The sequence below is a fragment of the Narcine bancroftii genome, chromosome 5 (genome assembly GCF_036971445.1).
Source record: "Narcine bancroftii isolate sNarBan1 chromosome 5, sNarBan1.hap1, whole genome shotgun sequence".
Lineage (NCBI taxonomy): Eukaryota > Metazoa > Chordata > Chondrichthyes > Torpediniformes > Narcinidae > Narcine > Narcine bancroftii.
The window spans coordinates 46082719-46097767 of record NC_091473.1 but is presented as its reverse complement, the minus strand read 5'-3'; the positions used below and the strand labels follow the sequence as shown (position 1 = coordinate 46097767).

Here is a 15049-nt window from a genome sequence, read left to right as displayed (position 1 = left end):
GAGACTCAGGGGGTAAGAGATACCTGAAATTGGAAAATTCAACACTGTTATTATTATTATTATTATTAGCCGCCCAACTTTCAAGAAAGAGTCAGGTGTTGTTCTTGTCAAAATGGGAGTGGGATATAGAATTAGAGTGAGAAGAAAAATCTGATCTTTCCTTATCAGTTGACACATCCACCCTGCAAATACACGATTTGACAAAGAAACAAAAAAGAATGTAAAAAATGCCCAGCATCTGTGGTGAGAGAAAGACTGAGTTCATATTACAGATGGATAAATAGATAGCAGAAGTGACCAAATTTGATATGTCAGAACTATGCAGAACTATCATCATATTGCAACTGAACATTGAGACATTTTCATTTTGGAGGATTTCTTAGTTCAGTCATCACATTTTACCTGCAGAAGACACTTGATCCTTTCTCCTGGTGCCATGATCACAGTGGTAAAAACCCCAGAGAGCATACCGGCAGCAAACAGCTGTCGAGATCTGAGCAATAAAATACAAATGGAGAGAAACAGTCACTCTGAAACCCTTCAGCTGGAATGGTTATGTTTTCCATGTGTTCATCTGCAAAGGAAGTTTAGAAGGACTTGTTGAGTTAAATCAGTGGCCCAGTTTCAGTCTGGTTACAAGTATGATGTTGAAAGGGGCAAGGGGCTGGGGTAGAAACATAGAAAAGGAGAGGGAAGGATGGGACAAAATGTTGTTCATCTGGAACAAAATGTATGAAGCACAAGTTGAAAGGACAGTTGATCTCAGATAAGCAATTGTAATTCGGGACAAGTAGCTGCAATGCTTTTGCATTTTAGAACTGTTGAAGCAGGCACAATTGGATTGTTCAAAAGCTATTACATGAAGAGGATGAGCTTGGAAGAAATGAACTAAATGCAAGCAAATGGGATAAGTCCATAAAGCCAACTTGGTGAGCAAGGATGAAGCAGGCTGAAGGACTTGCTCATGCTAATATCACTCTATAACTTTCCATAAGTGCTGGATGAAAGCGTGTCTCAGTTTAATTTACAAATAACAAGAAAATGCAGAATTGTAGTCAGAGCAGCACAAGGCACAAGCAACCTTGGAACATCTTTGGACATTGATTATCTGGACAAGACAAGGATATTCAAAGGAGATGGAATCCTTGCAGACAGTCTGGCTTCCCTAAAATTGACTGCAGTTGAATGGTATCACTGACAGGTCACTAAGGGTACAGCCTTGGAGAGTGACCTGTTCAAACTAAAGTAATTGCATCTTATTGAATACATGATGATTCTCAAGTAGGCACCACAAAAGAAAGACTTAACCAATGACTGTGACTCAAACCTTCTTTAGAATTGGGCATGGTCTAATGAGTGCTGAAGAATGGATTAAAGAATATAAAAATTCTAAATTATAGAATTTTTATCCAAATCGACCAGTTCTTATGACAGCGAATGAATGCATAAATGAATAAATAAATAACGTGATAAAATTCATTTCCAAACAGGTACTCGGGAAAGAAATTAGTATCTTGAAAAAGTAAAGTGAAAAGATGGATTTAGAGGGCAGCAGAGTGCCTGTGGGATTTTGGTGGGCTTGGGCAGAGATTGAAAGAAGAGGTGAGGAGAAGATGGTGTTATCAGAGATTGGTACTAGATCCACTGCTCTTTGTCATATATGTTAACAATCTAGATGATAGGGTGACAAATTGGATTAGTAAATTTGCAGATGATACAAAGGCTGGCAGTGTTGTGGACAGTGAGGAAGATTATCAAAGCTTGCAGGGTGATCTAGGACAGTTAGAAGAGTGGGCTGGAAGATGGCAGATGGAGTTTAATACTGAAAAATGTGAGGTGCTACATTTTGGTAGGACTAAAAACAGGTCATGCATGTTAAATGGTAGATAATTGAGGAGTGTAGTGGAACAAAGGGATTTAGGAGTCATAGCACATAATTCCCTGAAAGTTGAATCACATGTAGTTAGGGTGGTGAAGAAAGCACTTGGTATGTTGGTTTTCATAAATCAGAGTATTGAATACAAGAGTTAGGATGTTATGTTGAAGTTGTATCGGGCATTGGTGAGGCCAAATTTGGAATACTGTGTGCAGTTTTAGTTACTATATTACAGGAAGGATATAAACAGAATAGAGAGAGTGCAGAGGAAGTTTACGAGAATGTTGCCAGGGTTTCAGGGTTTGAGTTACAGGGAAAGGTTGAGCCAGCTGGAACTTTATTCCCTGGAGCATAGACGATTAAAGGATAATTTGATACAGGTATTCATAATTATGAGGGGGACAGATAGAGTCAATGTGGATAGGCATTTTTCATTGAGAGGGGGAGGTTCAAAAAAAGAGGGCATGGATGGAGAATAAAAGGGGAAAAGTTTAGGGGAAGCATGAGGAGGAATTTCTTCACACAGAGGGTGATGGGGGTGTGGAATGAACTTCCAGCAGAGGTGGTAGAAGCGAGATCGATGTTAATATTTAAGGAAAAGTTGGATAGGTGTGTGGACGGGAGAGGTGTGGAGGGTTATGGGCCGAATACTGGCTAGTGGGACGAGGTGGGAGAAATTGTTCGGCATGGACTAAAAGGGCCAAACTGGCCTGTTTCTGTGCTGTAAATGGTAATATGGAAGAGACACAGACGGAATAAAATTACTTGCTTAAAATGTTTAGTATTGCTGCTCAAACTACACTTTAGGCAGAGCAATTTTGTGCAAGTAGGAGGAAGAAATGGCTTGATTTATATTCTGCTGGGGCTCAGCCTTACAATTCTTTGGTTGTTAATTCTGTCCACAGTGGCAGTCCACTGTTGCTTAGCAATGGGTTGGAACAGCAGACCTTGGAAGTAACACATTTGCATTTCATAAGCACATATCATGATGAGCAGACTTATGGACACAGCCCTGACAGAGCACCCACTTGGAGCGAATCAGAACAAGTGTAACTTGTTCATTATGTTCCTGACCAATGCAAATTATTCTTTTTGTCAATCAAAGATCTGACCACTTGCTATGACTGCCAAAGTCCAGATCTACTTCAGGTAATGCTGTTATTTGATGAAGAGAGAGGAAGCCATTCATCCCTCTTAATGCAGGTTCAATCAAAAGATTTGATATGTTCCTCTGGCATTTTCACACTTTTACAAAATTGTTTTTTTTTCTGAGGGGCTTTGATGTGTCACAACACCAGAGCATTTTCCCTGACTGTGTTAAAGGTCCAGTCAGTTTGATTGGAAAGAAAAGCAGCCATTAATTGACAATATTTCTTGTAGCAGCCCCTCAACTGAAATATCTCGAACCTATCACCTACAACACTGAAAGATACTAACAGATATGTTCTATTCATTACACCCCTCAAAAGCACATTTTTGCTTATGTAATCTTTATAACCACTGCCAGACCGACAGCAATTGATCTTACTGTCTATTCTTAACAAGAAAGGCTCTTCAAATGATAGGGGAGTTGCTGGAAAGCCTTAACTATTTCCCACCTAACCAGGAATAGAAACCATGCTCAATAATAATAACCCACCCTCACTGGAGGCAAAAGTTTGCAGGACTGCAGTGGTCAGGATGGTTTTATAAAGGCTAATAGAAATAATTTAATATTGTAGAAACGACTGTTATTCTGGAAAATACCATCTAAATATTTTATATCTTCCTGGATAAATTTCTCAAGGACTTGCTGTTCCACTGATATAACTTTGTCTCAACCTGCTTTCAAAAAAAAAATTTCTGGTTGAATTTTGCCCATTTCTGTGACTTTGTAACATTAATGGTTAATTGCACAAATGAAATGATTGCAGACAGACATCACAGTCCGCATGGACAAGGTAGGGTGAAAGGACCAGCTTCTGTGCTGCACAATTCTGTGAAATCCACAACCAATTAAAATAAAAATTGTGCTCCAATCTCAAAGATTACTCACGTGAGTATGTCATTGGGATGCTTCTGCTGTAGTTTCTTCCCCAAGCCAAAACCGAAAAAGCAGACAGCAAACATTGGAGTCACACCAATAATTGGGGCAGCCATTCCCTTGTATAACCCTCTCACACCCTAAAGGAAAGTAAAACAATATTCCTTTTACAGACTGCTGCAGTTTTAGCTGAAGCAAAAGGACACTCAAAATAATTGTGGCTTTATTTCTGAATGAGGATCAACGGCATTGTCTACAGGCATCTTTCACAATGTCAACAAGATCTTGGTCACACTTAAAGATTCAAAATTGAAATTAACTCATAGCTATCACTGAACCAGCAGTTATAAAGAACTTTCTATAATGAAGTAACTGCAAGATTTGGTGAGTTTGATAGATCTTGGCATCAGACATCTTTCCCTTACCACCTTACCATAACATTATATTCATCAACATCATGAATTTCCAAGTGGATAAATTTTAGGAGAAGATTATATGCTTCTTCATGACCATAATGAAATTAAGTTCATTGAAACTTTGTCAACGTTCTCCCACTCTATTTCTCAATTTTCTCTCACAGGAATTCTAGTATTATCCAGTGTCATGGAGAAAAAAAAGCATAGAAGGATCAACTCGGGTTACAAAAACCAACACACAGCTCATTAAGGCAACGAATCCAAAAGCAACACACTGAAATCATCAGCCAGGTTGATCCAACCTTCTGATTGACTTACCATCAACAACCCCTTCTTCACCATTTTCAATGTTAATACTCAAATTCATCATCATCTGAGTGTACAGATACATCCAGACAAAACAGCATTTCTCCAGTCCACGGTGCACACACAAAAGATATTTTATACATACATAATCTGAAGATTCAGTCAAACTCATTCAGCAAGCATCTTGTGCACAGTCGTCCTGCAAGTCTATTTCACTGATCACTGATCCCATCTTCAATTTATTCATAATATTGTGCTGATCAAGACAATCTTTTCCAGTTCCATGCCACTTAATGTTCTGATATGAAAGTTCTGCTCTTCCACAAGAGACTGATTTAGCGCACACACTAACTTTGTTTCTTCATCATTGTGCTTCGCTATTTCTTTTCCCTAACTGTGAAAACTTGAAATATCTCGGTGTATTCCCTTTTCCCTCCACAGTTGTGCTCTCTCTTGCTGGTGACCACTTCTCCCTCCTGTAAGGTGTCCTAATACATTCATGGACGTAAGGAACACTATACGAGTAAAGGTAACTTGCTGTTTGTGTAACAAATTAGTTTACAACTCTGCTATTAATAGTTAAATGTAGATTAAACAATTTAAGTCTATTTGACTCTGTGCTGGTTTCTTCTAGGTTACGATACATACAACTCAGTAACAGGTCCTTTCGGCCCACAAGTGCTTGCCGCCCAAACACACCCAATTGACCTGGTGCCTGAAACCAAAATGAAACCAAAACCCCTGGGGAAAACCCACGCAGACATGGAGAGAACATACAAACTCCTCAGAGACAGTGCAGGATTCAAACCCCGGTCCCGATCCCTGATGCTGTAAAAGCATTGCGCTAACCGCTACGTTAACTGTGCAGAGTACATTCTTTATATACTCTCATGTGAAAGATTGATAAATTAGCACAAGGTCATGTAGCCACAATGTAAACAAATTATGGAAAAGGCTCAATGGACATCTTTAGTAAAAGATAATTATAGAAGTAAAGGTTAGCCTGTACCCCAGACTGACAGGATTTGACACAGCAAGAACTGGGGGTGCATCACAACGGAAGAATCAGAGCAAATGACTCATGAACTTGTGGCTTGAAAATTTGCACTATTAATTCTAGTGGGGCGGCTGGAGTGGCTCTTCTTCCCCCATGATTTTTCATTTTTCAATGATTACTAAGACTGTTCAATTTTCTCATCACTGATCGTCTTCAATCTAATTGTTTTTCCCTATTTTCATATTTCAAAATACCATAAGCTGGAACACATCCTCAGAATACAAAAATGTCCTTTAGAACAAAGATAAGGAGGATTTTTTTTTTACTCATTGGGTGTTAAGTTTGTGGAACTCGTTGCCACAGTCTTTCTCTCACCACAAATGATTGGGTATATTTAAGGCAGAAGTAGATATGTTCTCGATCAGGAAGGGAATCAAGGGTTACAGGGAGAAAGCAGGAGAATGGGGTTGAAAAGGATAGTAACTTAGCCATAATGACATGGTGGTGCAGACTTGACAGGCCGAATGTCTATGTCTTATAGTCTTGTGGAAAAGGAGCAAAAGAAATTCACAAGGATATTACCAGAACTGGTGGGTTCGGGTTACACTGAAAGGCTGGGGCCTTTCTCCCTGGACCATAGGAGGCTGAAGAATGCCTTTTCGCAATTTATAAAATCATGAGAGACATAAAGAAAGTGGACGGTCACAGTCCTTTTCCCAGGGTAGGAAAGTCTAAAATTAGAGGGCATAGATTTAAGGTGAGAGGCAAAAGATTTAAAAAGGGACCTGAGGGGCACCTTTTTTCACAAAGATAATGGTAGATATGTGGAACGAGCTGTCAGAAGAACAGGTACAATTGGCATTTCACAGGCATATGGATGGGGAGGGTTTAGATGATAATGGATTGAACACAGGCAAATGAGACTAGCCTGATCAGCCCAGGCAAGTTGGGCTAAAGAGTTTGAGTCAATAACCATCATACTGCACAAAATCACTCCCTGTCACATTCCTCAAAAAAGGTTTGCTAACTCAGATCTTTTCATTCTAGAGATTCAGCAGAGATGTTCATGCATCATTCTCACTAAGTACAGTTGAACCTCTCACCCACATTGCAGCTTGTTTAATTGTAACTGTCTTGCACAAGTGCTTCCTGCCACTGTGGAAAGTTTTCAATGAAACATGATCAGTTCCCACGTGTTGACAGTCACTTGGATTTTCTCTTCTATTTTCTTTTCTTTCTTTAAAAGAATGCAAGCCAACTTTCTTCAATAAACATTATCTTTGAGTTCAAACATTCTCAATTAATATCTACTAAAGTAAAATAAGGCCCTTCCCCTCATCGCTTTCCACCAATCCCACTCGCACTGATGCTGCTATCAAGAAAGCAACCGTTCTCAGATTTTGCCTAATGCCAGATCTAGACTGAACATTTCTGTTGAATTACGACTCTCTCAAATTTGAGCAAGGGATTAACTTTCTCTGGGCAAAGAAACATTGTGCAGGAGAGCAGTGTTTATCTTGTTTTTGAGATGTCATCGATTTTATCCTGGGTTTCTTGAGGGAATTAATTTTCAGTAATTTTGTTCTCCAAATGTTCAGTTTCTCTCCCATTTCCAACACAAATTAGTCACAGTTATTTAACAATAGAAACAAGCCATTCATCCCAGTGAGTCTGTACAGATCATCATCCTAATCTATATGAATCCTACTTATCTACATTAATTCCATTTCCTTCTGTGCCTTGCTTATTCAAGTACCTATCCAGATGCCTCTTAAATGTTATTCCTGTTCCTCTTCTAGCTCATCCTTTAGCAGCTCATTCCAAAGACCAGCTATGTGTGAAAATCATATCCCTCAAGTCCCGATTAAACTTGTTCCCTCTCACCTTAAACGTGCATCATCCAGTTGTAGACACACCTGGCATGAGAAACAAACCTTTTCAATGCCTCACATAATTTTATATACCTCCATCATGTCACTTCTCAGCTTTCTTCACTTCATGAAAAATAGTTCCATTTTATTTAATCTCTCTTTACAAACTAATCCCTCTAATCCATGCTACATTGTTGTGAATCTTTTCTGCACATTCCCTCATTTAATCATGACCTTTATATAGTGCAGTGACCAGAACTACCCACAATTCTCTAAGTGCAGCCTAACCAATGATTTGTACAACTGTAACATGATGTTCTAACTCTTACATTTAATGTCTTGGCTGACAAAAGCAGTCACATCATCAGACTTCTTCAACGCCCTGCCAAACAATATCCTATTTTCAAGGTACTATACATTTGTACTTCGAGGTTTGTCTTTTTAAAATATTTTATTTTTGATTTTTATGGACTCACAGAATTCAACAAACAGTTCAATCTTTCCAACACACACACACACACACACACACACACACACACACACACACACACACACACAGAGTCTGTATTTATTCCCCCCCCACCCCTACAAATACAAATATTCTCGAAAAGTTTATCTCCATGCTAGTCATCACAGGGTCTACAACCCCGACCAAAACTCCAAAAATGAGTACACTTTGGAACCTCCTCAAGGTTTGTCTTTACTAATCTATCAAATGCTTTTTCTGCATCTAAAGTAACCGCTACTGCTGGAACTTTCCTTTTTCGAGCTACATTTATCAAACTTAAAAATCTCACTATAATATCAGCCGTCTTAGAATGGAACTTTTTATTTAAGGTGTTATATCAGTTTGGGCTTCCTGAAATATTTATAAAAGGAATAAAGGCATTGTATAATGAAACAAAGGCAAAAATAGTAGTAAATGGTCAAATGTCGAGCTTGATTAGATTAGAAAGATCTTCTTGGCAGGGTTGCCCGCTTTCACCATTTGTATTTGCATTGGCAATAGAACTGTTAGCTGAAATGATTCGAAGAGATGAAGAAATTATTGGTTTTGAGATAGGAACAAAAGTTCATAAAATTAGTATTTTTGAAGATGATGTTATAGTATATTTGACTAAACCTGAAATTTCATTGAATTGATTAAATGAAAGATTAATAGAATATGGATTAGTATCAGGATATAAGGGTAATGTGGATAAAAGTGAAATGATGCCATTGGTTAATGCAGATTATACACAATGTAAAATGGCAAAATGATGGGGTTAAATATTTGGGGATAATAGTAAGTAAACAATTGAATAATTTTAATTATTTACCACTTTTATAAAGATCAGAGGATGATTTAAAAAGATGGCGGGAATTACCAATAACGTTAATAGGGCGTGTGAATTGTGTTAAAATGAATATTTTTCCTAGAATTCAATACCTAATTCAAACATTACCAATTCAGGTGCCTGAAATGTTTTTAGACGATTAAATAAAAGTATTAGAGAGTTTTTATGGCGAGGAAAATCAGCAAGGATAAGTATAGAAAAGTTAACATGGAAAAAAGATCAAGGAGGTTTGAAATTACCAAATTTTAAAAATTATTATAAGGCAGCTCAATTGGGATTTTTGTCTTCTTGGTATCAAAGAGGGGAAAAAGTACCATGGGTATATATGGAGTTAAATAATATAGGTGAAGAAAGTCCAGAAGGTTTGTCTTTACAACAACACTCTCCAGGGCCATGCCATTCACTGTTTATGTGCTGGTCTAACTTCACAAAATTCATCACTTTGCATTGATCCAAGTTAAATTTGACATGGCATTCACTTGCCCACTTTCCCAGTTAAACTATACGTTGTAACATTTGAGAAACTGGGTTACTGTCCTCAACATGACCAATTTTGGTGCCACCTCAAACTTACTAATCATGCTACCTACATTCTCATCCAAGTCACTAATATATATGACAAACAACAAAGAAAGTGACAGTGGTTCCTGCAGCACACAACCAGTCACGGGCATCCCGAAAAACAACCCTCCACTACAACCTTGCCCAGTTTATATCCAATTTGTCAACTCACCCCGGATTCCTGTGGTCTAACCTTGCAGACTAGTCTATCTTGTGGAACCTTGCCAAATGCCTGGCTAAAGACCATGCAGACTTCATCTACTGCCCTCCCCTCATCAAACCTCTTGGTCACCTCTTCAAAAAACATAATCAAATTCATATAACATGATTTCTCACACACAAAAAAAAGCCCTACTGACTATCTTTAATCAAATGCAAATGAATCTTGTTCCTCAGAAGCCCTTCCAATAATTTTCCCACCATTGATTTTAAACTCACTACCCTGTAGTTTGTTGGCTTATCCCAGTTACCCTTCTTAAATAAAGGCACAATATTGACCTTCCCCCAGTCCCTCAACTGTGACTAACATCTGCCAAAGCCCAGCAATCTTCTCTCTTGCCTCTCATGACATCCTAAAATAAACCTAGTCATACCATGGGGATTATCCACTTTTATGTATTTCAAGACTTATCACACCTCTCCTTTGCAATGTAGATATGCTCTAGGAGATCACCATTTCCTCACCTGAATCTACTAGCTTCCATGTCATTTTTCATGGTAAATATAGATGCAAAGTTTTCATTTTGAGTTTTGCCCATTTCCTATGGGTCCACATATATCTCACCACCCTGATTTTTAAGGGACCATATTTTTGCCTAGCAACCTTGTTGCATTTAATATACTTACAGAATCTCTTAAGATTCTCCTTTATTTTGTCTACCTGGGATATCTCATGAGCCCTTTTTGCCCTCTAATTTCTTTCTTGAATATAGTCTTTCATTCCCTTTCCTTAAAGAACTCACTTGATTCTTGCTGATTAAAATGAACACGTCTCCTTTTTCCTGACCAGACCCTGATACATCTCGTCAACCAAGGGTTCCTAATGATGCTGCCCTTGCCCTTTGCTCCAACATGAATACACTTGACCTGAACTCTTCCTATTTCACTTTTGAAAGCCTCCTATTTGCAACCAATCAATTGTTGTGCATTCCTGTCTGTTCCTCAGTTACGGAATTCAACTTGAGGATCAGACCTTTTTTTTAAAAAAAAACATAACCATCTTGAAATGAATAGAATTAATGATAAAATTTTGTCAAAATTGCATTGGAGCACAAAATAACTTACCAATGCAACTTCTGTAAATTTGTGGGGAGAGCTGTGCAAAACAACTCCGTTCAATATGAGTATCAGATTGCTTGTAATATTCCCTGTCCCTTCCCACAGTATCCTCCACACTGTTCCAATAAACCTCAAAGCAAATCAGCAAGAAGAGCTGCTCACATTTGATAAGATGCTTGACAACATTCTCGGCTTGATATAGATTGTGGTATTTTCAGATGATAACCAGTTGCAAATTTTGTTTTGTTTCCTGATTGTACCTCTTCAAGAATAATCCTTTGTTTAACTTATTTAATTACCACTCTCTTCACTGCATCATAATTTTGTCATGGGAAAAATTGCCTTCCACTTTTTCAAACACAGCAATCTGGATAGTGATGAGCAGATTCCAAAAAGGGATACAGTAAAAGCCCTCATATCCAGCAGCTAGGGGGGTTAATAAATGCCGGATAAGCAAGTTTTCCAGTTGCTTGCGCAAATATTAAACCTGTATTTTTTACCTATTTATTTTACGTTATTTTTTTTGCAGGTTGCTTGAATTCCAGATTACAGGGATTCTACTATTTAAAGAATTGCTTCTTTTAGTTCTATCCTCTCACACCAACTTCTGCAACCTCTGGAGAGTTTGCTAGAATTAAACATTCTCAACCTGGAATGTTAACTGCTCTTATTTTCACCGATGCTGCCTGATCTGATCCCTAACTCCAGCATTTTCTGTACTTATTGGCAAAATTGTATTTGTAAGAAATCCTACACATTACCTCTCCAACCAGGGTCTTGTGGAAGCAGTCAAAGGTCCCTTTGAATTTGGGAAGTTGGCCAGGTAAGGGCTTTGGTTGTGTCTGTAATCGCACCTAAACAAGGAGGAAAGCGTTAAGTTTTGTTTCAGAGGAGGCTTGAGGAGATTGCTCAAGGTATAAAGAAGACAGAAATAAGGCACAAGAAAGTGAGAGTTGGTCATTAGGCCCTTCAAGCCATCATTTAACATGATCGTGGCTGATCAATGCTGCCCTCAACTCTTTTTCCGTGCTTTTTCTCCATATCCTTCTATTCCTTGATTTAAAAATATTTATCTACTCCACTTTAAATATCGTATGTGCTGTTGCATAGGACAATCCAAAATTTATAAATTTCACCTTAAAAATCAGGTCATCCTATAAGCTTAGTATAAAATATGAATCTCCGGTGAAGTCTGAGTGTCCCCCGAGGGGTCCATCCATTTGTTGGCTATGTACAGGCTTTAAACAACTGGTTACATAAGCTAACTTCCAAATAAAATTTAAACCTTTAAATGATCATTTGTGATTAAAATATTGTAATTTACTATTAACAGCATCCACTGGTCAGTGGTAAGTACCAGATTTGGTGTCATCTTTTACAAAGGGTATAGCTCAAAATCAACATCTTGGGGAGAAATTCCAGGGTCATCCCATACAATGGCATATATGATTCAAATGATCCAGATCTGACTGCTTACTATGCAGCACCACAGAATGTGGTGCTTGCTCCATACCAGTTGCTGACTAGACGCCAGAAACCCGGGAAAAGTGGCTCTCAACTCACCGGCAAATGAATGTGATGTCAGGGCAGTCAATATGCAACAACACCACAATGCCTTGAAGCTGGATGCTTTAGCCAAAACACTGAGAAGTGCCATGCAGTCCAGTGAAATGCTAGAAACCGAAAAGGAAACATCCAGGAGTGTTGGAACCCCGAAAGAAAGAAAAAGGCGAACTCCTGAAAAATGCTACAGTCTGGAAGACTGTTAATCTTGCTTTAAAAACACATGATTACCCTGTTATCCGATGGCAGGAGATGCTGCCTGAGGCACTACATTCTATTCGGACTTTATTGTGTACTGCAACAAATCAAACATCTCATGAATGTATGTTTGCCTTTCCTAGGAAATCAGGAATTGTGATGGACTGGCCAGCGTATTTATCTGAGCCTGGAACCATGATGCTGAAGAGCCACGCTCGGGCGCGTAAAACAGACCCCCTAGTCCAACCAGTTCAGCTACTGCATACTAACCCCAACTACGCTCATGTTAAATTCCCAGACGGGAGTACTGACACTGTACCCCTAAGAGATCTGGCCTCACCTGGTTCGCCCCTTCCTCGCACCCCTACTTAGAGTGAGCCTGAGAGGATGGACTCACCCCCCACCCCCAGCCTGTGACCCCTAGTAAGTTTTCAGATGGCCATGCTGAGCCTCTTGCTGGCGATTCTGGAGCGGGTCCAGAAGCCAGTCCTTCCCACACTACAGACCCAGGATCTGTACCAGTTCCCAAGGTTGCAAAGGAGCCACCTGTTTTGAGACGAAGCACCAGAATTCGTAAACAACCTGATAGGCTGACATATTCATAAAACATCTCATTATATTTTGATTGCTTGCTATATACTGGAGTATTTTAGCTGTTAGAGTATCTCAAGGCCAAACATGGTATCCATGTATCGCTTGCTTCAGTCTTTCCTAGCAACTGTCCTTTTGATTTTAACCCTTCCTCTGCCGGGGGGAGACTGTGGTGAATGTCTGCCAAGCTGCCTGTCTCCCCTCTGGTGAGCCTTGCTGTACTAACATTGGCTGTGTATTATCTCTACTGTTAAGGACACTTCCCTTGCATATGTATATGCATCTATTGTCTTTCATTATTGTACCAGGAGTTTCTGCTAATAAAAGCCATGATTATTGTTTGACCACATCGTCTTTATCTACTTCATCAACTGGCACTTCACCTACGCTGACGAGGTCGGCCACCCAAACAGTCCAGGTCCTGGTGGTCAGGGGTGGGCGCAAGCCACGAATGGCCATTGATTACAGTCAAACCATTAATCTCTTCACCCAACTGGACACTTACCCCCTTCCCTGGAGAGCCGACATGGTCAACAAATCGCGCAATATCTTGTATTCTTGACCATTGATCTTAAGTTGGCCTATCACCAGCTTCCCCTCCGCCCCAGTGACCGAATTTATACAGGTTTTGAGGCTGACGGGAAACTTTTTCCTTTTTTCCGGGTTCCCTTTGGTGTCACCAACGTAATCTCCGCATTCCAGAGGGTGATGGACAGGATGGCAAACTGGTTCACAGAGTCGTGGGCAAGTCCACAGCAGATGCGAATGTCAGAGCTCCGAGTGCAGGGCAAGTCCACAGCCTGGTGGCTGACATCAGTTCTGCCCCGCAGTTCGGGGGGGTGGGGGGTGAGTTGCTGGGAGAGCGTACTTAAGCGTGCGACTTTTGAATCAGTAAAGGAGTTGGTTCAACTCACCTTCGACTCATAGCAAGACTACGATATCTATAAATCTATCAATCTCAGCCTCTATAAAGGCTCAGTTACTGAGTATATTCAAGACTGATAGATTTATAGTTGACTACCCAAGTGCTCTTGGGTAATGAATTATAAAGTTAAACTGAATAACTGTCCTAAATGTCAAAACCCACATTTTGAGATTTTGATTTCTGGATCCAAGTCCCTGGGCAGGAATAATATCAGCGGGACAACGGGAGACACCTGCACAGCTGGGACTGGAGACACCTAATGGACTGGGCGAGTAGTGGTGCACTCTTTCCACCTCTTCCACACGTGCATCTGATAACTGACCTTGAGGTTTTCAACTGCGTCCGCTCTCTCTGGAGCAGTCTGGCCAGACACCCCCATGAGAAGGTGGAGACGTGGCATATCTTCAAGAGATGTTGATCACACTGTCCAAACTTTTCTACTAGACTATTTGGTTATCTTTTCCTCTGCAGAGCTCGGCACATTGCCTGGGAGTTTGGTATCAAGGTGCCAACAACGTGGTTTGCCCAAAACAGTGGAGGGAAGAGGAGATGAAGGAGGTCTCAAGGAGGACGTATGGGGATATTCCCAGCCGTCGAGGGGACTTACTTTGATGGTGTCCAGTGGGTGTCCGGCGAAAACCAGGCAAACCCCGCCAAAACCACCTGCGAATAAATTTTTGATTGGGTTAACTGTCTGCGGCCGGGGCCCGGTCTTTTCCTCCACCGACATTTTCCTGCCTAAAGATTGTGCCGGAAGCCTCTACTCAGGCCTTGAACTTTCATCCAACCCGGCGGACACCGTTTAGTGCGACACCAATCTCAGGCACATCACCTGATGCACTGTCCGAGCCCGAATCCCTCCCCTGGAAAACCTCGACCTGCATTGTGCACAGAAGCTGTTCTCTTTATTTCAACACGCAAGGGCAGATTTTTAAAATCTTTCACTTCATTCACATTGCCAATTTGAAAGTAGCCACAGTTCATTTTGAAAAAGTATTCTTAATTCCGTCACGTTAAATTATCATGAGTATTTTTATAAACAATTCATAAATTACCACCTAAATATATTTTATGCAAAAGCATATTTTAATTTTGGAACGCCGATGC

The 15049-nt window shown here is 40.0% G+C and overlaps 1 protein-coding gene across 2 annotated transcripts in view; it reads right to left on the bottom strand.

Moving 5' to 3' along the window:
- The window catches only part of prkar2aa (protein kinase, cAMP-dependent, regulatory, type II, alpha A), a 344304-nt gene extending 329523 nt beyond the window's left edge, over nucleotides 1-14781 (bottom strand). Inside the window, exons 1-4 of one of the 2 annotated variants that reach the window (XM_069937325.1) lie at nucleotides 14550-14781; nucleotides 11427-11519; nucleotides 3912-4039; nucleotides 403-493 (exon numbers count right to left, since the gene is read on the bottom strand). In XM_069937325.1, coding sequence (XP_069793426.1) covers nucleotides 403-493; nucleotides 3912-4039; nucleotides 11427-11519; nucleotides 14550-14672 — 435 coding nt within the window. In that variant the 5' untranslated portion in view covers nucleotides 14673-14781. The remainder of the gene's footprint in view (nucleotides 1-402; nucleotides 494-3911; nucleotides 4040-11426; nucleotides 11520-14549) is intronic. The other variant, XM_069937324.1, reaches the window with a different exon arrangement.
- Between the last annotated feature and the right edge of the window lie 268 nt (nucleotides 14782-15049).